Source organism: Platalea leucorodia, assembly GCF_965183815.1.
Source record: "Platalea leucorodia genome assembly, chromosome: 15".
NCBI classification, from domain to species: domain Eukaryota; kingdom Metazoa; phylum Chordata; class Aves; order Pelecaniformes; family Threskiornithidae; genus Platalea; species Platalea leucorodia.
The window spans coordinates 7,700,848-7,726,483 of NC_138837.1; the positions used below are offsets into that span (position 1 = coordinate 7,700,848).

At 53.2% G+C, this 25,636-nt stretch overlaps 1 protein-coding gene across 1 annotated transcript in view; it reads left to right on the forward strand.

Annotated features, from left to right (window-relative positions):
- Positions 1–8,598: 8,598 nt before the first annotated feature.
- The window catches only part of MEGF9 (multiple EGF like domains 9), a gene marked incomplete at both ends in the record, with an annotated part of 52,268 nt that continues 35,230 nt past the window's right edge, over positions 8,599–25,636 (forward strand). Inside the window, one exon of the mRNA XM_082327359.1 lies at positions 8,599–8,932. Within this exon, the coding sequence (XP_082183485.1) occupies positions 8,599–8,932 (334 nt within the window). The remainder of the gene's footprint in view (positions 8,933–25,636) is intronic.

Below are 25,636 nucleotides of genomic sequence, written 5' to 3' on the forward strand. Positions count from 1 at the left end.
CAGCCATGGATGGATGTCTGCCACCCTTGAGCACCAAAACCCAGGAGTGGTGATGACAGGGAACAGGAGAAAAAGGACAACAGGGAAATTGTAAACTCTGATGCAAAAAAATCTCCCTTTTCCCAGGTTATAGGTCAGTATTCAGCATTTAGCAAACCATCCATTTACAGCAAGAGACCAAAAGACACTATTATGGCCTGAATACACGTGAAATCAGAGCAGTTCAGTGAGGAACACCTAGGAAGGAAGAAGGAGCTCCAGCCTTAGCAAAGGGGGTGCTTCGGGCTGGTTTGGTTCTCTACAAGGACTCGAGGTGGGGTTGTAGTGCAGCACCAGCTCAGCGGGAGCTTCCTGGCAATGCGCGATGTTTGAGCCAAAGGACTGATTGAGATTCTTGGGTGCGTGAGAAGGGAAACGGTGAGTAGGAGCTGGGAGAGGATTTTACCTTTTTATGGGACTGGGGAGACTGCTTCGGGAATTTTACATCCAGTTCAGGTGTCTGCATTTAAGAGAGGGTGTTGGAGAGTGCTGAAAAGAGCTACAAAAATGATTGAAGGACTGGAGAAATGGCCTTACAGGGCGGAGAACTTAAAGACCTCCATCTGTTTGCATTATTAAAAAAAGAGGTTGAGAGGTGACTTGGTGACAGTGTATAAATACCTTCACGGGGAGAAAAGAGCGGGCATTGCAGGTTCTGTAATCTAGCAGGGGGGAAAAACACAAATGGATGGCTGGAAGCAAGAGCCAGATGAAGTCAAACTGGGAATTAATCACCTTCACTGTTAAAAAAAAAAGCCAACAAGTCCAATATTTTGGAAGAAATCCAAAGGAAAATGGTGTTTTTTTCATTCTCGGTGTCTTGAAATGAAGACTGGGCTCTTTTCTGAAAGACGTGTTAGCTAAGGCACAAGCTAGCGCTTAATGGCTAGGGCTTAATGTGGAGATCCCTGGGTTTAAATGATTGTATGGATACACTCAGCATTGCAGTGGCATCCAAAAGGATGCATTAGCACATATGTTTGCGCTTATCCGCCAGGGCTAATGAAGGACATTAACTCGGGAGCAAGGATGTAGTCAAGAAAAGAAAGGAAAAAAATCCATCACGGGGCTTTATTTTGCTTATTGGCTTTTAAGAAAAAAAAATCAGGGACAAGCAAAAGTGACCTCCTTGACACAAACCTCTGCAGGTGCGGAGCGGCTGGCCGGGGTACGGCTGGTTGGGATAACCTGCTGTAAGTGCGGGGACGCGTCGCTGTCCCGAATTAATGAAATCAGTTTAAGAAGGGCCCTAGCTGCGCTGGTGCAGAACGCACTCGTAATGGCAGCCTTGAGGCCCTTCTGAGTGGAAAGGCCAGGTCTGGCTGTCAGAGGGTGGGATTTTCCCTACTCTGGGCGCACATCTGGTCTTTTGTCCTGGACAATGGGAAGGCCCCTTCCTCTGCGCTCCTGCTCTCGCTGCCGCGCCTGGCCCTGTTCCCGCCGACGCAGCCGATCCCGCTGCCTGCTCCCAGGCTCCTCGCATCCACCCCATCGCCTGCGTCCCGGCTCCGGGCAGCTGCGAGCAGCTGGGCATGGTTGGATTTTGGGATGTGCTGAGAGCAGCTGGTTCACCAAAGGTGCGGTTGCATTTTGGGATGTGGCGGTGCCTGGTTGTGGCTTCTCCTCGTAGCGATGAAGCTCAGTCTTGAGCCCTTGATAGAGAAGCAGAAATAAGAGGTCTTGCTTTGGCAGCTGATGGATTGTCCAGGGAGAGCCGAAATGGCCACTAAATGTCCGACCTCCACCTCTGTGAATATCAGGGACCTTCTGTCCTGTATTCACAGCAAGACTTTCCTGAATCGTGCAGGGGATGCAGGGTTTGGCAGCTGAAATGGTCAAACGCTGACGGCGTCTTGTCCCAAACACTGCGCTTAGCTGGGCTTCGGTCCAGCCTGATCCCAACTCCAGCCGCATCCCCCCAGCCCGCTCCTCACGCGATGCTGCAGCGACGGTCCCTGCTGCGAGCCGGGACGAGCCCCAGCCTTGCCGGGGCCTCGTGGGGATTCATTAACACAAACACGTGGAAAGAGTCAAATACCAAAATCGGCCTTGAGTGTTTTGGGAGGGAGCCTGGGCTCTGGGGAGAGCACCTGGCTCAGTGTGGCCAGTCCCCTGCATTATGTGGGAATCACTGTTTAATTTGGACAGGCGCCGCAGTCCCTGATCCCCTCCCACCCCATGTCCCAGGCAATAACGCGCTTTCAATAGTCGATGAAAAAACGTGAGCCCTGGAGTGAAAGGCAAAATGTGTGTCTGTGGCAGAAAGCAGGCGAGATTGAGAGTGTTACCAGTGCTTTGGGGTGGGTAATAGCAGGAGATTTGCTAAAGGGATCTGGAAGAAAAGCCCTTTTTCAAAGGAATTGTATAATCCCTGGTAGCTCAGTGTCTCACGCTCAAGGACTTGCCTCCACGATCTGCCATCAAACGACGAGAGGATTTGCTGTTCTCTTCTGTGGATGTGCAGTACGGAAACCCTTCGCACACCGCTTTTCTAAGTCTTATTTGAAGGGATGCTCCTCTGCTGCTACCAAGCAGCAGGGTTGTCCCTCTTTTGTGCCCCACGTTGACAGAAATAGAAATAAAAAGGGGAGCAGAAAGCACCTGCTCTGGAGTGATGCCCCTCGAAGTCAGGAGCGCAGCATCCCCCGAGGCACGGACTGGGGAGAGGGGTCCAGGGCGATGCTGGGCTGGGCTGGAGGGGAAAATATGGAGGCTTGTTTCAGGCTGTGTCGGAGGCAAGAGAAAACGTCTGGTTGTGAAGCACGGTGTGCACGGTGGAGAGAGAATCTGTTGGGTGTGTGACAAGGGCAGTATGTGTGTGCGACAAGGGCAGTATGTGTGTGCACGCGTGCACCCACGTGAGATGTGTGTGCAAGAGGGGAGTGGGAAGGAAAATCTGCGGGTGGGAGCCCGAAGCAGCTGCCCGTGGGGGCACATGGCTGTGATTGCAGCCATACCCAGCTTCCCCGGGTCAGCCGAGCGGCACTGGCCCCGAGAGCTGCACCGGGGCCGGCACCCCCCAGGCACAGACCAGCCCCGGGGGTCTGGCCCCCGTTTGCAGCTCTGCAGGGAGCTCGGCTGCAGGCAAAGCTCTTTTGGCAGCGGGAGGGCTAGGAAGTGTTTCAGTGGAAGCAGTTTTTATTGGAGAGAGCGGTTTTGCTGAAATCAAACCATTTTGTGGGAACACGTAGGAAATTATTGACAGGGAAAAAAATCTGAACCATTTGCTTTGACCTTCAGAGGATAATTTTTTTCCAAAGCATTTCATTTCAACAAATCGCTCGCTTTAGTTTTGACGTTACCACTCAGATTAATTTCATTTCAATCTCCCACGTGTGCGAACCGCTGGTTCCCGGGTTGCCCCCGGCAGGCTGCACGCACCGCTGCGCTCCAGCTGCGCCGGGGCACCCTCCTCTGCTGCCATGCTTCAACTAACACGGCAAATGCAATCGCTCTCGATCAACGCTTCTGAAAACTTTCTCTGGGAAATTTGGGATGGACAACAGGATTTGGAGATAAAAACACATTGGAAAGTGCCACAATTGCCCATGGAAGGGACATTGTAGTTTCTGAGCGATCGGAGTCAGCGGCGCAGAGCCTGTCCCTCCTTGCTCAGCCCTTTGGATCCAGCCTCTTGGAGGGCAGTGATAAATTTAAGCAGTAGCCAATTTATTCGGTCTTCTGCATTTGTAGGACATTTTTGATGTGAAAAGAAGCTTAGCTTTATATTTCTATGACCTCAATGTGCTTAAAGTTAAGCCGCTCTTTAAGCGTGTGCAGAATTGGGACCCATTAGCGGTGCACGTACCATCACTGCATCCTGCTCCCTGCTGCCGACATTCACCCCCTGCAAGAGAGGGAGGTCTGGCTGCTAATTGCATTTATTTGAAATAACAACAGACCTGTGCTAACACCGGGTTTGTTTATGCTCGCAGTAGGAGCGGCGGCTGCTGCGGCACGCGGCGTTTTGCGGCCCCGTTGGCCGGGGATGTGACTTTTGCTGCTGTCTGGGAAGTTGCAAGAAAGACGCCAGACATTTGCTATTTCATTGCTGCAGTTTCTTTATGCAAAAAAAAAAAAAGGTGCATGAGGCCTGCGGAGGCTGCGGGATGGTCTGTGGCCGCGGCAAAGGGATGCCCCTTCCCCGCTGCGCTCGGGGCCGGGATGAGGCTGCTCCTGGGGGGTTGCCTAGAGCGGGAGGGAGGGACGCTCAGCGCCGCTCTGCAGTGACGGGGTTCATGCCCAGAGCAGTCAGCCAAAGGCACTTTTAAAGGAACATTATTATTTCGGAGACACATACAAGGGTAAATTCCCCGTGAGCACAACTGGACCCCAAAGGAGGAGGAATTTGTCGGCTCACGGAGGCTCGGTGATGGTGCAGGTGCTCTTCCCACGCGCCAAGGTGGGGCTCCTGCCCGCCAAGCCCCGCCACCAGCAGCCATACGCCTGCAGAGACGGCTCTCCAGGCTCCGTTTTTAATTCACTCGCTTTCATTTATATTCAAATCAGAGGATAAATGTAGGCAATGCATGCGCTTCAGCTAAGGCAAGACTGCTGTTTCAGAACAACCACATAGAAGGTGTTTTATTTTTAAAATACATGGAGAAAGAGATGAAGACACAGAGCTCTGCACTCTAACTGTGGTCTTCTTGTTGCTAATGTTGGCCTGGTCATGAAAACGGAAAGATTTTTAAAAATTATTTGCTTCCCAACACGCGTGCTGTTTACTCGGCTCCAGAAGTGAAAATAAAGCCATGACTTCTGCTTGTGTTTTAAGTCGGTTCCTGCACCTCGCGCATGGGTTTGCAGAGATGCTGCTGGGGATTTCGACTCTCAACCGCTCTTTATTTGGTGATTTAAACAAATGATAGATGTGCCTGTGGAATAATGAAAATAGTCACTGAGGATGTGCAACCTAAAGAATACATTGATCTCCCATAAATTAGGGCAATGCTCGACAGGGCTCTGCAAAGGGCGGGGAGAGCACCCTCCTCAGGGGCAAGTCCTGCCAAGACCCACTGGGTCGGGCTCTTCAAAGAAGGTGGAAAAGTTTCCAGCATCGTGTGCGGCTCAGGCTCACAGGCTGCGTGCCCTGATAAAGCACGTGGGGTCTCACTGATAATCCTTTGCATTTAGAGCATAATTTTGCCCTAAAAGATGATCCTGACATGTTTAAAACCGACAGCGCCCTTCTGCTCCGCGCTTTTTAAGCAGCCACATGCTAACACCTCCACACGCGGGGCAGGCTGCGATTTAGCTTTGCTCCTTGATCCCCGCGGCGGATTTGTGCAGCCGCGTTGTTTCTGGGCTCTGCCTACCCCAGAGCGCACGGGACTGTTAGAAACCACCTCAGACACGTTGACTTAATGGGAGTTGGGCAGTAAAACGCTGCTGGGTGCTTTGAAAACTAAGTCTGCAGAGGGGATTCATTACTCCTGCATTGCAATTAATGATAATTTTAAAAAAAAAAAAAAGTTTTTGTAGCATGCGTTATGCTGTGTCAGAATTAACATCTCATTGAATTATCAAAGCTTTCAAGCAGTGGGTGGGAGAGAGAGTGGCTTGGGGCTTGCAAATAGGTCAGAGAAAGAGCTGGTTGCTAAATATCTGATGGAAACTTTCCACTGGGGAAGAAAATCTTGCTGATTTGATGGAATAGGAACAATTCCGGGGAGGATGTCGATACCCTTAAAACTTATGAAAAAGGCAGGCATGGAGGCTGGGCTGCCTGCTCGCAACCCGAGCTCTGCATCAGCCCTCCTCGATCCCCGAGGATCCATCCTGCTCCGACGTGCATTTCTCACCTTCTCATTGCAAACCGAAAACATAAAAGGAAGGGAAGCGTGAAAATCTCGGTGGCGCGGTGCCCGCGCAGGTCTGCTCCCTGCCCTTCGCATCCCTGGCCGAACGCCCTCGGAAGCGGCCAGGGGCTTTTCGGGCGCTTGTTTTTCGGGGTTCAGCTGGGGATGGTTTGGGTCCGGTGTTCAGGGGTGTGGAGCACTTGCAACTATATTGGACATCAACAGGGGGAGCGGTGAGTCCTGCTGAAGCTGTCCCTGCGCAGGGCCTGGGACATGCCACCCGCGGCCTCCGTCCCCTCCGCCCAGCATCTTCCATAGCCTTTTTCCAGCGTTTTTCACAGCCTGTGCCCAGCCCTTGCTGCGGAGACTCACAGCTTTGGGGCTTGGTGGTGATTTCCACGAACATGGGAATTCAGCCCTGGGGGTTTCTACCCCTGCTGCCAGCGGGACGTGGCGTTACCACGAGGGCTCTGGGTTGTGTGTACCACCGACGCAGCAGAGACAGTCAGCTGTATTTCTGCAGCTCTTTATAATGATTCTCACAATAAGTCAGCACTGAAATAAGCCAGCTGGGCCAGATGTGCAGAAGTACTCTCTGGTTTTGCACGTGATCGCTCCTCCAAGGGATGACCGGTCCTCCTTCATGGGCCCTGCTGCAATAAGGATGCCCCAAGGACGTCTGACCCAGGCAGGACCCTCCTGTCTCCCTCCCGTGTCGGGGTGACAGCACGAGGCCGCCTGAGGATAAAGAGATGAAAGGTTGTGGCGTGCTTAACTGCTCCTCCCAAGCAGAAAGGGAAAAGATAATATTTTGGAAACCAGATGAGCAGATCCGGCAGCCTGCGCTGTGCGGGCTCTCGTGCCCCCACGGGGAGCATCCCTGAGCTGGGAGGTGGGCGCAGGGTCCATCCTTTGGCTGCTGAGGCTGCACTGCTTGTATTTAAAACTACGGAATTTCTTTGTTCCAGACAACTCTTTCCTTAACAATCGTTCCTCTGCTTGGCTTCTTCCTTCCCATTCCCACAGACAATAACCTTGTGCGAATTGCTGGAGGAGAGACTTGATCAGCAAACCATCCTCCCCCTCTGCCAGCTGTATTCCCCCGATCGGAGGGACTCTTCGGTCCCCATGCGGAATGATGGGCTGACAACAATTAAAAAAAGCAAATCTCAGAAGGGTTTGTCTCCATGAGGGAAATGTCGCAGCATAGCTGCTGGGGAATAATAATTGTATTATTATGCAGGAATAAAGTCCCATTTATTTCTGAGAAGGGAATGGATATGGGGGAAGAGTAGTGAGTTATTGCAGAATAATTAGCCCACAGCAGCAAGCGTTTCCCTTGTAGGCAACCCCTAAATATTGCGCTAGGGAAGGACTCGCAGCCTCGGCCGCGGGGTGGGTGAAGGTGGGGCTGTCTCATCCCAGACACCTGTCGGCACCCACGGGCTCCCGCAGGAACACGAGAGGATGTAAACACTCGCCTGGCGGTGCCAGGCACCTACGGGCAGGGACGGGCAGCCGAGAGCCACCGTGCCCCCGGTGCTCTGCACCATCCCGCTCTGCACCTTCCTGCAGCGGGATGCGTAGGGGTGGTTGCTGCCCATATGGCTCCATACGGCCCACCCAGCTGCTCCGGCACACCGCGGCGTGCAGCCACGTGCCTTTGTGTTGATCAGAGCAGCGTTTTCCCCACCGCCCAGGGCTGGCGGCGCACGCCCGCGTCTTGCTTCAACGCGTGTGAACCAGCGATCGCCCAGTTGGGTCCCGTAAATAATTAATATATGTGTCACTGTGCCTCCTCCCCGCCGCCGCGCTGCCGATGGCTCCTCCGGGACGGGGGGGATTTGGGCAAGGTCACTGCCGGTGTCGGCCCCAGCAGGACCGTGGGCGGGGGGCGGCCTGGGTGCTCCCCCAGGTGTCGTTGTCCTCCCGGCCGGACCCCGGGTTGCACCCGCGCCGGGTGGGGGACGGCTCCAGCCCCGAAGAGGAGCAGCACAAAGGGGAATAGCGGCGTTACCGTGGGCGTGGGGACGGGACGGCGGCGCGGGCAGGGGGCGATGGCACGGGGCGGCCGGGGGGTGCTGAGGGGACGGTGACCCCCCGACCTGCCGCACCCCTCCGGACACCCGCACCGGTGGCGGGGGGAGCGCGGCTCCGGCAGGGACGGGCCCGCCGCCGACCCGCTTTGTGTCCCGCTGCGCGGCCCGGCGCCTTCCTCATTGTTTTGCAAAACTGGGGGGGGGGGGGGGAGCGGGGGGCGGATTTAATGTTTAAAATAAAAATATTAAAAATAATAAAAATATTAAAAAATTAAAAAATGTATATTGAAAACAGAGACTACACACAGACAGATAAAAAGGGGAGGCGTGTGGCCGCGGGCGCCGGGGCCGCCGGGGGGCCGGGGGCGCTGCCCCCCGCCCTCACAATGCCGCACCGCCGAGCCCCCCCCGCGCTCCGCCCCGCCCCTCCGCCCGCCCCCGGCGGCCGCTGATTGGCTGCGCCGCGCACAAAGCGTTCCAAAGTTGCCGTCAGGTGGGGCGGGCGCCGCGCTGATTGGCGGCGGCGGCGGGCGCGGGGCGGGCGCGGCGCTGTCAGCCGGGCCGGGGCGCGGCGGGAGCCGCCTGAGGGGCGCTCGGAGCGGCAGCGGCGCGGCATGGCCGGCTGAGGCGGGCGGGAGCCGCCGCCGCCCGGCCCCGCTCCCCGGCGCCGCTCCCTGGCCCCTCTCGGTGGGTGAAGGAGCGCCTGGGTGAATGAATGAATGAATGGCGGAGCGCCGCGCCGCAGCATGAGGCGCCGGCCGAGGACCGCGCCCGGGCTCGCCCTGCTCTGCCTCGCCGCCCTCCTGGCCGCCGCCGCCGGGCTGCCCTCCAGCGCCGCGCCGCCCCCCGAGCCCGGCAGCGGCAGCGGCGGCCCCGCTGAGGGCAGCCCCGGTACCGCGCCGCCGGCTCGGCCCCGCGGCACCGCCGCGCCCGCCCGGGGCAGCGCTCCGCCGCCGCCGCCCCCGGAGGAGGAGGAGGAGGCGGCGGCGGTGGCGGAGGAAGAGGAGGAAGAGGAGGAGGAGGCGGCGGCGGCCGCGGGCAGCGGCCCCGCAGGTGAGCGGCCCACGCGTGCCCGTGACGGGGCCGGGGGGTGCGGGCAGCGGGGCCGGCGGCTCTGGCGGGGAGCGGGACGGGGCTGCCGCCTCCCGCCCGCCCGCCCTCCGCCGGGCGGACAAAGGCGCGGCCCGGGGTGGCTTCGCAGGGGGCGGCGGCTCCCCGGGCCCCCCCCGGCTGCGGGGGCCCCCGCGAGCACCTCGCGGCCCGGCGCCTTGTGCGCGATGCGGGGCCGGGCGGGCAGGGCGCGGGCGCCGGGCCCGGGCTGCGGCCTGGCGGGGCAGGTGCACCAAACCCGCCCCGTGCCCCTGGTGCTACAGGCGCTGCTGGTGGCTTTGGGGCGCAGCGGGGCGGCCCTGGCCCTGGCTCCCCAAAGCATCCTTCAGGGCAGCCGTCCCCGGCGTGCACCGTGCTCCCCGTGGAGGAGTTGAAGACAGGTCCTTCCCATCGCCGTTGCATCGGGCAGCGTCCACCCTGTTGGACACTGGCCTTGAGCATCGCCGGCGGCTCCCTCGGAGGCAGAGTTGCTCTGTAAGCATCAAGGGTTCCCCGGCCTCCACGTGCCGGCAGCGGAACGGGGTTAACGATAACTTGGTGTTGCTGGAGCCCATGTTCGTACCTGTATCTGAAGGCGCGTTTGCAGCTCAGCGGGTGCTGGGAAGAGCCCACGCTAGCGTGGTACCCGATGGCTGTGTGAGGGGAGAAAAGAGCCATGGGCTTTTTCTGCTGTGGGAAATGTGCATCTCAGTGCAGCCTGCTCAAGGCCCGATCCTGCCCCCGTCACGGTCGAGGGGCTTGTGCGGAGCTGAGAAAGCATTACGGCAATGGGGATAAGTGGAACTATCAGTGAAAAGCGTGAGGAGGGAAGAGGTGAAGGGCGGACGGGAGGGCTGTGCTTTCAGCTGAAGCTCTCGCTGGGTGTAGCGCTGAGTGATGGTGCCAGGGGATGAAAACACTGACGGTCTTCGAAGCTGAGACTCCAGTTTACTTATAGATGAAGTAGACAAAACTCCACTGGAGTCCATGGATGGAGCTTTGTCCACTTATTTCACCAGAGAACTTGGCTTCGCTTCACATTTCCAAAGCTTTATGTTCAGACATGTGCAAATGCTATAGCACTGATTCTTTCTTTTTTTTTTGTATTTATTTTTTCTCCTTGCCTGGAAGATGTTTGTTTAAGTGTGGTGAGCTTCCCCTAATGTGAAGGGGATATATTCTGCTGTTTTGGTAGCTGTAGCAGTCTGAACAAGTGGATTAATCAACCTGTTTTATTTGGCTAGAAATATAATCAGTTGAAGATCTGGAGTCTCTTGTTTTCAGACTTTAATTCCTTTTTCCGCTGAGGTTTCTGTCTTTCTCTGGAAGAGACAGAATGGCTTAAGACTAGGAATTGCTGATAAAGATAGGAGGGGTTGAGTTTTCTTACAGCAAAAGCAATTTTCGCTGTTGTGCCGTGATCAGACGTCATCGGCTCAGCGACTCACCTGGCATGTGCAGCACGGAGCGACCTTCTGGGCCCCAAACAGGGGACGCGTGTACCTGAGTCGTGTCAAGTAAATATTTCCCTATCTGACCTTGTGTGTTGAGTTTGTTTCCGTCATCAGAGGCACCACCTCTTCCATCCCAGGCTCCAATGTTTTTATTGAGAGCATCCTTCTCGTATGGGCCAAGTGACAAGTGTCCTGCGAGGGTACTGCAAGGCATGAAGTGGCTGGTTTAGGAAAGCCTTCGGGATGCTCTTGGGTGTCCATGCATGGTGCTCACATAACGTCTCTCTGTTTGCTGCCATAGGAGGTGTCAGGGATGCAAGTCGGGAGGTTTTGTGTCTAATCCCAGTGCTGCCGCAGACCCCCCCCCCCCCCCGTGGGCTGTCCTCACCTCTGCGTTTCAGATCTCGCTTGTGAAACAGGAGTGCTGGTGATAACTCTTCCCCACCGTCTGTGGGTGTGCTGAGTTTTTATTGTGGAGGCCAGCATCACCCTTTGAAGTTTTAAAGTGCTAATTATTAATGGCTACAGCCACTTGATCTCAAAATTGCTCTCCGGTGCCTTTACTCCACCGTGATGGCCAGGGTAGGAATGCATGGGCAGATTATGTCTTCTCAAACAGGCTAATTTGTTATTTGTTAGCGTGGCAGGTTGAGATTAACCCTGGCTGATGGGGGACTGCTGGCGTGCCCGTGGGTCTGGTGGGTTTTAGGGCACCCGGGGGGATGAGGCGGCAGCAGGAGGAGATGCTGGGCTTGGCAGCACCCCCTGCACGTTGTGGGAGCTCACGGAGGTGGTACGGGTGGGTGGTACGGCCGTGGTCTGTGCAGGAGCTGGTCTCTATGGGTTTTATGTGGGGCTTTTCCGTGCCGGGTGTTGCTGGAGTCCTGCGCAGCGGTTTACTCCCAAAGGGTGTTAAGCACTGAAGGCACAGTAAAGCCAGTGGGCAGCACAGGTTTAGCTGGAACCTTCCTTTTTCTTTAATTCAAGCATGTTTTCAACATTACTTTTTCAATTCAATAAGGAACTAATGCATTATATGCTTTATTGCATGAAAGAAAGGGTCTTTTCTCATGCATGTTATTAAAAAGGCTTCCTTTAATGTGGATGCCGTTATTACTGATAAGAAATTGGTGTGAGTCCTCACATTGTGTTTGTTTAGTGCCACCAAGATTTAAATTCTGACTTTAATGCATTTTTCTCATTCTGATTTAAGAAGTACTTCAGCTACTGCTGAGCTGCCTGCTTGCTCCCTTCTCATTCTGTTCCCTTTCCCAGTTCTACGATGTTTATTTTTCTTTCCAAGCCTGTGATCATGTTAAAATCCCGGATTTTGTTTTTAAGAGCAGTAAATTGCTAATCCTCATGTTTGTGGAGACAAGCTTAGAAGTATCCCCTGCCTTATCGCCGAAGCCTCTAACACCCGTCACGGAGACTCTGCCTCTCCCTATTATACAAAATAGTCTTGTTTTAAAGCAAAAGCTGGAGCTTTGCTGGGGAAGCTGACTTGGGAAGGGTTGCTGTTCGGATGCTTGGTGTTGGAGCAGAGATGCAGCTGCTGTGACCAGCGTAGTCCTGGTTGGACTTTCCCTGCCTAAAGAACAAAACTTCTCTATTCTACCCATTTCTGTAGGGTGGTGTTAAACAATATGGGTCTCTTGGAAGGACGTTTTGTTCTGCCTCTTTTCCAGCCCCACGCACAGCAGATGGGTGGGCTGAAAAGCCCAAACCTCATTGCACAGCCTGGCTGTCCCCATGCGGTGGCTGGGTCAGCAGAAGAGCTGCACCCAAACCCTGGCTTTAGGCATCTTTAGACCATATTGAGTGTTTCAGATCTCGAAAGCCGTTGCCTTCTCTCCTCCCCATGGTTTCTGTAATGCTTCCTAGGTCGCCAGGTCCCAGACATGACCTTGAGTCTGGCTCCTCACCTCTGGACCTCATGGGAGGGGACAACGAGCAATTTCTGCTGCAACCACAGGGCAGGAAATGCAGGTGGCCCAGCTGCTCGGAGCATTTAACCACGGGAAGGCGTCCCGCGCTGCTGCGGAAATGGGTGAAAGCTGAGTCAGGGTGTGCAATGATGTTTGATGGGTCTCCAGCCTCCGGCATGGGGCCGTCTCTTGCTGGGATGCTCGCAGCCCAGATGGAGGAGGTGCAGACAGGGCCCCCCCATGGGTGGCGGCTGCGGCTTTGGGTGGGATTAACTGATGGGTTTAGCTTGTAAAGAGGAGCCTGGCAAATCCCTGGGGCTATGGGGGGTGGCCTGGCTAATTGGCTGGGCTCAGGAGAGGCAGTGGGGCGAGAAGTGGACCCAGTCATGAGCGCTGGCTTCATTTCTTCATCATCCAGCTGGAGAGGTGGAGGGTTTTGCTTTTGTGCGGGGTGTGTGGAGAAAGGTCCATGTGCTCCCTGTGTGCAGGAGGCACCATGGGGGCAGGTCTTGTGAGGGGTCCCTACAGCACCAGCAGTACTGTTATAGGGGAAAGAGTTTGGCCCAAGCCATGGAGCCATTAACAGCCAGACCCTGCCACACTGGGGCTGGGACCTCTCAAGTCCTGGTGGGACAGAAACGGCCACATTGCTGAAGGCAGTTTTGGGACATCTTGCCAGTGCTGGTCCCTTTTGCAGCTCTGGGTGACTCTTCTTCCCTCTTCTTGTCCAGCCGTTAGCCCTTTGGTAGAGGTCTTCCCACCCAGGTTTGCCCCGTGATCTGCTTTTCCCCATGCTCAGCGTGACACAGGACTCTCTCAGGGATGCATGTAAATGTTTAACGGCCATGCAGCAGGCTTGGTTTCCAAGGCTTGGGCTGAGCAGTAGGTGAGACTTAATGTTTGCAATGGACTTTTGCAGCCTTAAAAATCTGTCTCTGTAGGTGTAAGCGCAGGTCCTGCCCTTCGGCGCTGGGCCCACGCACAGGCACCTGCCTGAATGCCCCTGCTCTGCCTCTGCCCCAACGGGGGGCAAGTGGGGGGAGCCGGGGCGGGCGAGCTGGGGCTGTCCTGCTCATCGCTCGGGAAGGCAGCTTAGGCTTTCCTCTTTTGAGGGCTTGGTGTTGTGTTCAATGTGGTTACTGAGAGCTCGCTTTCAAGATGTCAGTGGGATTTACTTGTTTTTTTTTTTTTAAAGAAATGGAAATTAAGTTACAGACATGAAGGCTGAGAATAAGGAATATGGTTGTGTTACTTGGGATCAGTATGGGAGCAGCCAGGGTAAAGAACGCTTTTTTTGAATCAAGTAATAAATTGCGGGGTTTGTATCTTTGAGCTTAAAATAAAGGGATGTTGCCCACAGCAGAAAATGTTACTCCCTTGCCTTCCTCCCTGCCTCCACGCTCCTGTCTGAGTCATTCTTGAATCAGAGGCATCCAACTGTCCTGACTCAAGATTTTGAGATTCTTGGACTTAGCGATGCTCATAAAAATCAGGATATTTCTGGGAGGACCTACGGAGCACCCAAGGTCTTGCTTGTTAGCTTCCCTCTGCAGGGAGCAGTGCTGGGATTTTGCTTGCTTTCTTTTAAATGATGGCTGAGATTCGGACATCATCACATCACTGAGCTGCCACTGGGAAAATACCACATGTAAAATAGGGCTGCTGCTGCATGGTGTGTTGAAGTTATTCATTTGGCTGCTCCCAGCAATACCCAAACACCAGCCTGTGGGGAGGCTGCTGCCAGCCTCTGCAGCGAAGCTGCTGAAACACCGAATGAAGTGGTTTGCCTGAAGCTGTGCAGTGGGCAGGAGGTGTCCTGGCCCCGTTTGCCGATGCCAGTGGTCCACCGGGCTCTGCAAGGGTGGTTGTGGTCCCCAGGGGCTGGGGCAGTTGGGGCAGCACACAGTGGTCAGGGTGCTGGAGTGTGACTGGGGGCGGGAGGGACGGGGACGGTCTTGTAACACAGACTGGGGTTTGCATGGGGTGCAAAGGTTGTGTCTTCAAACAGCTGGGAAGCGCGTGGGCGAGCGTTGGGTGGGTTTCCCAGCCAGTGGCTGGTTTTGCCCCTGGAGCGTCCTGCTGGGGTGCAAGTGGACCCTGCCTCTTCCTGGGGAGGCATCTTGGGCTTGATCCTGCCTGCTGCCCGGCATGGACCGGGCTGTGCCGGAGGGGAAACTGCCACTGCAATTAAGGAGCAATGGTGCTGGGCTGGCAGCAGAGCTCATCTCATGGGCTACGCCGAGGTGTAACCTCAGGGGGTGAATAAGTCCATCCCAGAGGGGACCATGGTCCTCGGAGGTGGCTGCAGCATCTTGGCATCTACCCAGATGGGTGGTGGTGATGGTGGGCATCGAACCTCTACCCAAGTCCGTCCCCACCAGCTGTGTGCGGGTGAGCAGCATGAGGACAGGGACATCCAGGACTTCCCACACCCCGTGGCTGTGGGCAGAGAAGCACAGAACAAGCCGTCCCTGAGGAACAGAGGCCCCGGATGCGAGTCTGCTGAAGTCAGGGGAAAGATTTTAGAGGTGTGTTTTTTTTTTTTTTTTTTTTTGACAAGAGCCTGTGGCCTATAAATACACAGGGCTAAGTCATTGTGCTGCTGCTAATATTTGCAGAGCCAACACCAGCTGAGTGTCAGGAAGCGCTGCTGCAGATCCAAGGTGCTCGCTGGTGCTTCCAAGAAGCAGCTGAGATCTTAGCAGTGGTGTGATGCATCTGCTAGCATTAGAAATAAACTCATGCCTATGCTTGGTGCTGAAGGCAGGGATTTCTCTTGCAGCCATCTGGCTGGAAAGCAAGGCTCCTTCTGCTTTAGCTCTGACAAGCACTTAAATAAAAAATGTTAAGGAGCTGGATTGCTGTGCAACACCTAGGCTGCACCTGAGATTTCACTGAGCTTTTAAATAAGGTTGCAGCAAGGGCTTGGACTTGCTTCAGAGGTCCTGGAAATCCGCAGGCTTTGCTGCCCCGGCTCGTGCTGCGTGTCTCAGCGCAACAGGGCTGCCTTGTGCAGCGAGGCATCGCTCGGTGGGAGTAGGGGGCCGGGGAGGGGCAGAGTCTGGCACTTTATAATTGGTTGGGGATATTAATGTGTTTTATGAGCTAAAGGCTAGGTTGCAATCTAGCCATCTGCCCTGCCCTGGGGGGTCGTGTGTCTCTACCACCCCAGGAGAACAGAACAGGTTGCAATTCAGTCTCATTAAACTGGCTGAAAACCAGGATTTCTGGTTCACAGGAAATGATTTGCTTTTTTTTAATTTGACTTTTGGGTTGGGTCAGACTGAAATGAAATGGTTGTTCTTGCTTTGCTTCTGCTTCCAGTAAGCTCGAGGGTCCTGTGGCTTGAGGCTGCCCTGTAAAATCTGTGTCCTTGTTGCACTTGGGGCTAAATCCATCCCCAGTGTGGAGTTGGGGGCTGCTGGGTCCCTGCTGGGGGGAAACGCTCCCAAAATCCTGGCAGGGCTTGTCTGGAGGGGTCTTTTGTTGGATTAAAGCTTGTCAATCTGGAAGCACTTTGAACAAGACATTCTGGACTTGGAATAATTGAATCTCATTTGTTTGGACACGACTTTTCCCCCCCCCCCCCCCAGTTCAATGGGAAACCTCCCAACAGTGCTGGTCGCTCCTCCGCAGCCACCAGTCCCAGAGAGGTGGTGACTTGACTTCTTCTGATGGGGTCACTCACTCCCCCCCATCTCCTTTTCCCATCCACTCTCCCTGCTTCTTCACAGCCAGGGATGCTGGAAAAGCGGTCCAGCTTCTTCTCCTATGGCTGAGCACATCCCATCCCAAATGGCTGGGGTCCTGTAGCTGAGCGGGTCCGGGGCAGCCTGGCTGTCACCCCTTGTTTTCCCCAGCTATTTAAAAAGGCACTGAATACAGAGGGGATGATGCTTGGTTCACGTGGTTTTTCTGGACTGTGCCTAGCTGCCTGTGAAGAATAGACCATCTAAATGCGCTGCCGGAGCGCTAATCGGCCGGGGACGGTTTGAGCTGCCTGAAGCGGCTCTTTTGTTGGAGGCTGAATTCCTCCTCTTGCTGATGCTCATCCAGATCTTCCCATGCAAAATTCCTATCGTCCTTCGTCACATGAAATGTAGTGGGGTCGTGATGCCAGACGGGCTGCCAGCCCTCGTGTTTGGCAATAGCTCTGCTCAACCCCCTTCAGGACTCTTATTCCCCCTCCTCTGGAAAAGATTTTTGGGGCCTCTGCTCCTGCTTCATACACACACACACGCTATTTCAGTAAATGAGGAGCTTCCCCTGCATGAACTATTGCAAAGCCTTAGTTTGGTCTTGTGCTGCTTAAAGCAGGATTTTTTTTTTTCTGAACACCTGCTGTATGAATTAAAATTTGCCTTGTAAATGTAACCGATTCAGAGTCTAAGCATGAAAGACAGGCATTTGCTTTTTGCCTGGAAAAAGAAAAAAGCGAAACCTCGAAGATTTTGCTCTTGAGGCAGCTTGGCAGCGAAACCAGGGAGAAGCCCAAGTCGCTCTTTTTAACATTTTTAATTCAGTTGCCCCCTGTCCTTATAAATAAGCCACCAGAAACATGACGAGGCAAGCATCTCTGCTATTTATAGCTCGTGCTGCTCTGCATGCCTGTTTTAAAAATCAGCAGCTAAATGGCTCTGCAGCCTTTCAGCAAAAGGCTTAATGACACGGGCATTTGATATGCATGGATAGGTGCATGTATATTTAAAGGCCGTTGGTGGTGAGCCTTCACCCCGAGCAGGCGGGATGGTTTCTGCAGCTGGCATATTTCTCCTTGGTGAAGGAGAGCCCCTCCGGCATAGCTCTGCCTCCGGGGAAGGGGCTCTGGTGTAGTCCGCACCCCCAGGGCTCACCCCTGCTCCAGCCATCACCAGCCAGCCCCGCTATGGGACTGGTGCCACTGGGGATGTTCCTGGCAGGTTCGGTCCTCCCACCTCTCCCCTGTACCTTGGCTTCAGGGGGCTTATCACTAGACAAGATATACATTGATATTCCCTAAGCTTAAAAAAAAATATTTTTGAAGCTGCATTAACCCTTTCTTTCTTTTTTATTTTTTTTCCCCTCATTTGTGGCATCACCTCTGTATAATTAAGAGGCTGCGGGTAACCTTTACCCGTTTAACTGGTCATGCCACTTCTCAGATGAATCTGCTTTATTCCTGCCAAATTATACTGCCGCAGTTTTCAGTCAGCTTTACTCTATTTTGACTGACTGGCTGACTATATTAACTGATAGTGCTGCTTGGGCTGCTTTGATCCTGTATTATTTATGGAAATGATGGCATATAACTCTGTGTAGCTGATTAATGCTGCATGTATTTTTAATGTGCTAGTTCTACTGTTTGATCTGTGCTAAATGATTATTCTCTGATGTGTTCCTGGGTTCATTTTAGTTGCTTATGAAAAGGATATTGAAATGGACTGTTTGTTTTGTTGCTTTTTTTCCCCAGTGGTCTCATCTTGTGCTGGTTTTTAAGCTTTCACAGATCGTTTTCCCAAGCATGGCTCTGCCGTTATCATGTGGAGCATTTACACTTTATTGCTATTAATTTGAGCGTTTCATTGGTGGCATTACTCTAAATTGATCGCTGCGTGTGCGGTTGTTTGAATTTTCGGGGCGATACAAGGTGGAAAAAGAACTGTTCAGGTGATGCTCAGCTCTTCCTTGTGAGCGATTGCTGAATCCCAACTTGGCTGTGACTCAGGTCCAGCGACATCTGAATGAGAAAGAAACCTGTCTAAATTGGAGCGGGTATAATTAATATTTTCTGTGGCCCGTCACAGGATGGCCGGGACTAGTCGATATTAAGAAAATGACTTTAATTGCTGGGGAGGTGTGTGCTTGACCCGCAGCTTCCTCCTCTGCGGCATGAGATGTGGTTGTGGTTGGGGAGGGACCGGTGGGCGAAGGCAGTGTTTCATCCCGGGAAATACCCATCGCATCCTGTGCACATCCTGCGGCACGCACGGCATGTGCAGTGCTCCTGCCGCTGCCGTCGGGGAGGGAGTTTGATGTCCTTCATCTCTCCTCTAAAATCCTTCCCCATCACCAGACGTGGCCAACAGGGTGGAAAACGGGAGGTCGTTCCAGGAGGACCATCTGTGAGCTGGAGGATCAGCATTTCCCTTCCCCGGGGGCAAAACAGAGGAGGGGAAGTTGATTTTTTTTTTTAATTTATTTTTTTTTCCCCTGCCTTTTATAACACCTGCTTGTTCTTATGGTATAGGCAAGGGTTGTCTCCTAGCCCCTGCCTCCACCCAGCTCGTGGTCAGACATGCCTCCTCCCTGGGCGCATCGTGCTCCAGCAACAACAGGTTTGTGAGGATGCTTTCATGAGCAGCACTGTAAAGATGCAAAGCAATGCTAGTTGAAAACCTTTAATGGAAGGCTTTTTTCCCTCCTCTGAACAGAGCTTTTTGTCAAAATCAGCAAAATGTATACCTTTTTGCAAAAGATCCCTTTTCCTTTAATGGACTTTTCCATTGAAAACAGTTTAAACTTGACATTTTGTTCCCTCCCTCCAAATTTTTCAAAGCTCCTTGGTCCATGAAAAAACTTCAATAATTCCCTTTTCTTCCTGCCCTCTATTTCAAAGATACATATATATATACGCATATGTATTATATATATATATTTTTAATATATTTTCTTTTTCTGTCTGCTATAACTCTTGCCTTTTGTCACAGGGAACAAAGCAAATATTGTAGACTTTTCTGGTGTTCTTCCCCTGCCCCAAATGGAGACGTGCTAACCTGAGCACTGCAACGAGCCAGTTATTTGGGGGAAAAATTGGGAGGGATGCACCGCATCGGGCGTGGAGGGAATAGGCAGTATTTATGGATACGGCTCCTACAAACCGAGTTGCTTCCCTGAAACATGTCTTGATTGCAGACGCGTGAGTAATGGGGCAGAGCCATCCACACCTTCGCGGTGCTGCTGGATGGGGAAAGAGGGCATGGTGCCTTGCACGACGCCTGCAGCGGGCAGAGCCCACGGGGGGGGGGGGGGGGTGCTTCTGTGCACCTCTTCCTACCCCGAACTGCAGCCCGAGGGGCGTGGGGAGCTGGGCTGGGATGCAATTAGGACCCCAGGATATCCAGAGAAGGTGGAGAATCTGCTCCAGGCTGTTTATCAAAACCAAAGGGTTATTTGAATTAAAGTGGAGCACGCCGACCTGTCGGCTCTTGCCTGGGCTGGGTGTTTGCTCACTTTGTGCCAATACAGGAGACGTCTTTGCTGGAGCCTCCCCAGCTAATAAGAGCAGTCCCTTCGTGCTCGCCGTTCCCTGCTGCGGTCAGTTGGGTTTTTTCCCGGTCCCAGTGCTTGAGGAAGGATTTGGGGGGATTTGCCTTGTTTTTAAGCTCCCTGTGTGACTTGGACAGGAGTGCAGCCATCCCATTGCCCGGCACTGCCCTCCCTGTGAACGGCCGCGTCCTGTTAAGATCTGTCTTGTAGAGTTTTCCAGCAATGCCCCCAATTCCCGGGCAGGGCTGGGGGTCCCCCTGTTTGGGTCGGGGGGAGCCAGCGGGCTGCGTGGCATCGGTCCAGTCTTGCACTGCATCCCCTCCGCCGCGGGGCCGGCTGGCGAGGGGAGCAGATGGGGAGGTGGAGCCGGGCTGCTCGGCCGGGTTTCAGGCTATGATAAAGCGAAGTGACGTAGAAAACTAAATACCTGTTACCGGAGAAAAGCAAACAGAGCCTCCACCTGCCTCCAGCCTTTCTCCCTTCAAGGGCAGGCTGCACGCCTGGCGTGTAGCTCCCTGTAAAAGATGTTTTATTATTAACGTGCTTGCTTTGGCTTGGCTGTGTTGTTACGAAATGCAAACTTGACTCCAGATAATGAATGACAAACATTTGTCTGGACTTAACTATTTTCTTCTGACTATTTTTTTTTCCTCCTGGAAGTTCACAGTAAGTTGTCGACGACATGCCCTTTGACATGGATTAGTGCTGACGCCTCGCAGTTGGATCTTCCCATCCTTTTCACATCTTGGTTGTTTCTTTTCAAGGGAGGCTTTTGTGCATGTCTAATCCATTTAAAATGAAAAATAAACAAGAAATGGACTGATCTCTGAAGGGGCGTTTGGGTACGAGGGCGGTGCTGGCTTGCCTGCAGAAGAAGGTGAGCTTTGGGGTGGGATGGAGGGAGTGATGGTCCTGCTGTGCCCAGGAGAGGGTCTTTCCCCCCAGTACCCCAGTTTGGTGTTATGGGGTGCCTGGAGCAATGGCTGTCACTGACTCTTGGTTTACAAACACCTTAAAAGCTTTCCAGTAGGTGTGTAGGTGGTGAGTTTAAGCTTGTGGGTTGGGGAATCGATGCCTTCCTCTCTCTGCTCTACCGCCCGTCGCTTTGATCCCTCTTAGGGACCTCCCTTGTGTCCACTGTCCTGTACGTATGTGAGCTAGATGGCCCTTGCCTTAGAGCTGATTCCTCTCCCACCTATATATATATATATATATATGTAATACCAGGTAATGTTTAATGGTGTGCGCAATATCGGCCATATGGAGCTAGAGCCTCTCTGTGCATTGCCAGGGTTGTGTTGGGTACCTCCAGCTCCCCTGGATTTGGTAGGATTTTGGATGCCCCTTTGCAGGCAGGACTCAGATGCTCTTTTTGCAGGGTTTCTCTTCAGCAGCAGAGCTGGTGGAAGAGGAGGCACTGCTCCTCCTTCTGCAATGCCAAAACAGTCATTATAAAGCCCTCAAAAGTTGGGAAATGGTTGGGATAGAAATGTCAACAAACTTCTTCTAGCTGACCTGCTGGCTGCAGAGGAAGCTCTGTGGTTTTAAGTATCTCTGACTTGGGATCAGGCTTGGTTTTGCCAATCCAAGACTGAGTGTGCTGCCTTTGCTGAGGACAGTTCTCGCTTGGTGATGCCATCCTGGTTGCAAGACGTGGGTGGTGTGGTGCTGTGGGGGGGGCTCGGCGCTGACCCTGCAAATCAGTTGTTCGGGTTTAGCATCTTGGCTCAGATTTGGTCTTAGCTTAGTGCCTAAGCTGTGGGTGAGACGGGGAGTGCTGCACAGCATGCCTGAAAACCTTGTGCCTGGCTGCCTCCGTCCTCCCCGTCACGCTTTTAAAGGTTTTGCCTATTTAAAGAGGATTTGGCTGTTCTGCGGGATAGGGCTGCTACCTGTTGTACTCCATGGATGGCCTGGTATTTATTGTGAAGGTTTCAGAGAATTGGCTTAGACATTAAGTCACTGTTTACTTGTGGTTGCTGAACTTGCGCTGTTTAATGGAAACACTTTCCTTTTGAAGGTGAACTATTGCTAGAAATAAATACAGGCAATACCTCGTGGCTGAGGCAGGAGCCAGGACTGGACGGAGCTACAGCATCCGTCAGTGTCGGCAGCAGCGTGATGACTAAGGAGAGAGAAATGAAAAGCCGATGTGCAGCCTTGATTGAGGTAATTAATCTGCTGCAGGGCTCGGGGATTTAAAGCAAAGGTGAGCGGGAGGCAGGGGCTGGCGGCTGCCCTCAGAAACCCCCTGGGAGTGGGCTCTGTCCCTGCTCCCTGTGCATGGGGTGGATTTGTCCTCTCTCGATTTATGCCATCCTTGCAGTTGATAGGGAAAGGTTGGGAGCTTAGGCGCACCGAGATGTTCCCTGCCGCTGTCTGCTCCCGCTCAGCGGGTCCCTGGCAGATGATATTGGATCTGCTGCAGTTCCCCACTTCCAGTGATAAGTGACAGCTTTCTCCATCCAGGTGTCGTTTTTTCCATGACGTGCCCTGGCCTGTATCAGTTCCCTCTTTGAAAGCTCAACTTCTCCTCCATGAATTTGCCAGCAAATTTTGTCTCGTTGCAGTATTTGCAACCCAGTCTGGCTGGTGCTGGATGAAAGCAAAGGTGAAACAAGTTCTCAAAGGGGGAATTAAAGTCACCCGATGCGAGCTGGAAGCAGACGCATCACCGTGTCCCGTGCAAAGTGTAGCAGGGCAAGCACAGGGTTGCATTATAAAATAAGGGAATAAAACTTATGGAGCAGGACACCTCTCTTCCCAGCTCGGAAGGTATTTTCTTTGCCCTATCCCAGCATCTCTCCCTGCTTGCAGCACATTATAACTTACAACTCCTTGTCTGGCAAGAGTTACGGTAACTCCAAATTAGCCCGTAGCGCTATGTCGTCAGAACCTTGAAACAGGACCCAAATGGCAAAACCTGCCCGAAACCAGTTGTGATTACTCATGCTTCGTGCTATCCCTCTCCCCCGCTGGAGTTTCTGCTATGGTAATTCCACTTATTAAGCAAGGAGACAAAACACCTTTATTAAACTTGGAACTGAGCTCGGGAGCAATGAGAGAACCAGGACTCGCTGGCTTCAGACCATCAAAGGGTTTTCTTCTCTCTTCAAGTCCCCTCTCCTTTCCCCGTGCAGCCTTTAAAGTGAACGAGAGAGGAACAAAGATACTTTGCTGTTTGTGATGAATAAAAGTCTGCATTTAAATATGTTTATTTAGAGTAGGAAAAAACTTAGGAAAGTGCATTGGGAATGAATCTTGTGGTGTTGGGGCTTCGCTTGATCTCCAAGCTTGAAAATGCAATAAGCTGAGATGGACAGGGGTCTTAGCTCAGGCTCTGTAAAGCTTCTTTTTATTAACACTTTCAGTGAGTGTTTATTAACACTGTGGATAAAAGAAGCCTTTGTTAGCGGGTCTGTCCCTTTGCTCCTCCGGTGGAGGAGCTGAATCTTGAAAGGAATTGCCCTGGGCACCTGCTGGAATTACTGATGAAAGTTTTCATTCCAGATTTTCTCCACAAGCTTAAACATAAAATGGCCTAAAACTCTCCAAAGCAAGCCTGCCCTCTCTTCCTCCTTAAAAAAGCAAAAGAACTTGTAAAAAATGCCTCTTGCAGCCTGCGTGCAGAGCTGTGCACGGTGGCCCTTTGCCCTGTGTCTGTGGAGAGCATCACTTCATGCTAAAACAGCTGAGAAGACGTGCACGAGCCCCTTCAGCGATTTTGTCTTGAAAGGGTTTAAAGAGAACTGCTCGCATTGTCGTTGGTTTTTGTTCATCTTAAACTGCCATGGCTGTCCTGCCGCAGAGACGAGGGAGGTCTGCTCTGGAGGAGCTGGGCGGAGAGGGGGTGTTGTGGTCCGTCATGGAAGCACCTGCGCAGCCGGGGGATAATCTGGTGGCATGGGGCGGGGGGACACCCGCGTCTGCGTGGTCCCGTGGTCCGCAGGGCGCATTGGAGGAGCGGGTCCTGCCCTGAGGTGGGGCTCAGGGTCTGACCTTCCTTCTTGTCTTGCAGCAGCGTGAACCCCCTTGGTCCATCTTCCACTTCCCATGGGTGTTCAAAATCTCCCTTTGAAGGCATCTCGCTGCTTGGGGAATGGTTAGAGCAGTTTAAAAAGCACTCCTGCTCGCTTGGAGGGAAACCTGGGCATGATGCTTGCACTGCCCCCAAAGGTCAAGGCCTTCTCCAGAGGTCCTGCGTGCCCCAAAGCTGGCCGGGTGGCCGTGGCAGCCCTCTGAGGGAGCATCTGCTGCTTCCAGGAGATGCAGAGTGCTCCTCTGCCTCTCGCTGACGCCTTGCTGGGGGAGGACATGGTTCCCAGCATTTTTGTATTGAATTATGGGTTGATTGCATGCCTGCGCTGTTGCTGTTAGCATCTCCACGCTTTTGTTCTGTCTTTCCTCCCAGTGAAAGAGCAACTCCTTTAAATGAGAGAAAGAAAAAGGATGACTTCTTACCACATCCATGCTATGTTGGAGCCAGCTTTGGTAGCTCTAGTGTCAGTGGCGAGGGAAAGCTGCAGCTCCCTCTGTATGTCGATGGAGCAGCTGGTTACACCATGGCTACATCTGGTGTAAAGAAATTGGGTTATGTCTTTGCTACCAAAAAAAAGATGCATTTTGCAGTGAGATCAGCCATGTGTATTTTCTACCTCACTGGGAAACCTCCCCAGAGGCCCAAGCTCTGCGGCTTGTACCATGCCGTACCTACATGGAGGGATGGAGGCTGTCGTGGTCCCCAGCAGCTCGCCTCCCTTGGGCGCAGGTTTCAGCCACAGCAGCTGAGGGTGCTGAAGCAAATGCATTATCCCCTGATGCATGATTTCTGTACTAAGCAAAAAATGGTTTTACAGCAGTCTGAACTTGGCCATTCCCTTTTCTTCTCGAAGGCAGTGTGAACACACCTGTGGACCTGGGGCAGCGATGGCCTGGGACTGCAAAACCCACTTGTCTGCACCCCATAGCTCTCGGGGTGGGTAGTTGAGTGGATGCTTGGCACCGAGCTGGGTCCGGGGTGGTCTGGAAGGAGGAGGTTGGAGGTCGCATCCATTCCTGCTGAAGCTGAATTTAATGCTGAGAGCATGAGGAGTTAATTGCAGTGACTCAGGAAAGGAGAAGCTGTTGCATCTGCAGGCCTGTCAGCAGGCAAGGTCCAGAGGGGAAAAGGCTCTGGAAGGCTGCATGCCTTGCAGCAACGTATTTTCATTTTAAGTAACTTAATTGTGTCAGACAAATGTGCAGGCAGGAGGCAGCTCCTGTAGCTGGGCAGATTAATTCCTTGCAAGCAGGACAAAGCCCCTGCTTTGCAGCCTGTGCAGCTTCCCCGGGAGTGGAGCCCTGGCAGCATGGGCAGCTTCGGGAGGGGGGATCAAGCAACGACCACTGAGTTTGTGCAAAAAAGTTCTTGGATAAAGAGGGGGAGGCAAGCCCTGGCTTTGTTAGTGGAGCAAAGGAGATCTCCTCTGCATGCTTCACCTGGGGTTTTGGGGTTGCAGAAGATTTGCCCTTCTTGACTTGCAGCTTGTAACCGTCTTAGTGATGGAGAGCGCAGGTCTCTGGTAGTGCCTTCCTTAATTGCTATATATTTAAGGTATCTAGTGGCTGTAATCTGCATCTTATTAGGATTCCTCACAAGGAAGTTTTTATTTGTTAATTCAAGCAAGGAGAAGTCGCTTGTATTGTTTAACTTCCCAGCACGCAGCTCTCTTGCCAGTGGGATGCTGCCTTAATATGTCTTGATATTCACCAGGTGATGGTCAGAGCTGGTAACATGAAGGGAAATAAGGTGATAAAGCCAGGCCAGGGTTTGCGTGCCGGCCCGCGGACTGGGCCCTTCACCTCTGCACTGGCGTCGTCTCTGCACCATGGCTCCTGGGCGAGCCTTGGTGTGACATAAAGGAGCAAAGATGGAGAACTCGGCCTTCAAATTTTCTATATCGCTGCTCAAATGGTCACAGCTCACGTATTGTGGGTTCTGTGTGAACCTGCCTGAAGGTTCACCCTCATTGATGGCTCTTGGCAGTGACTCTACAGGAGTC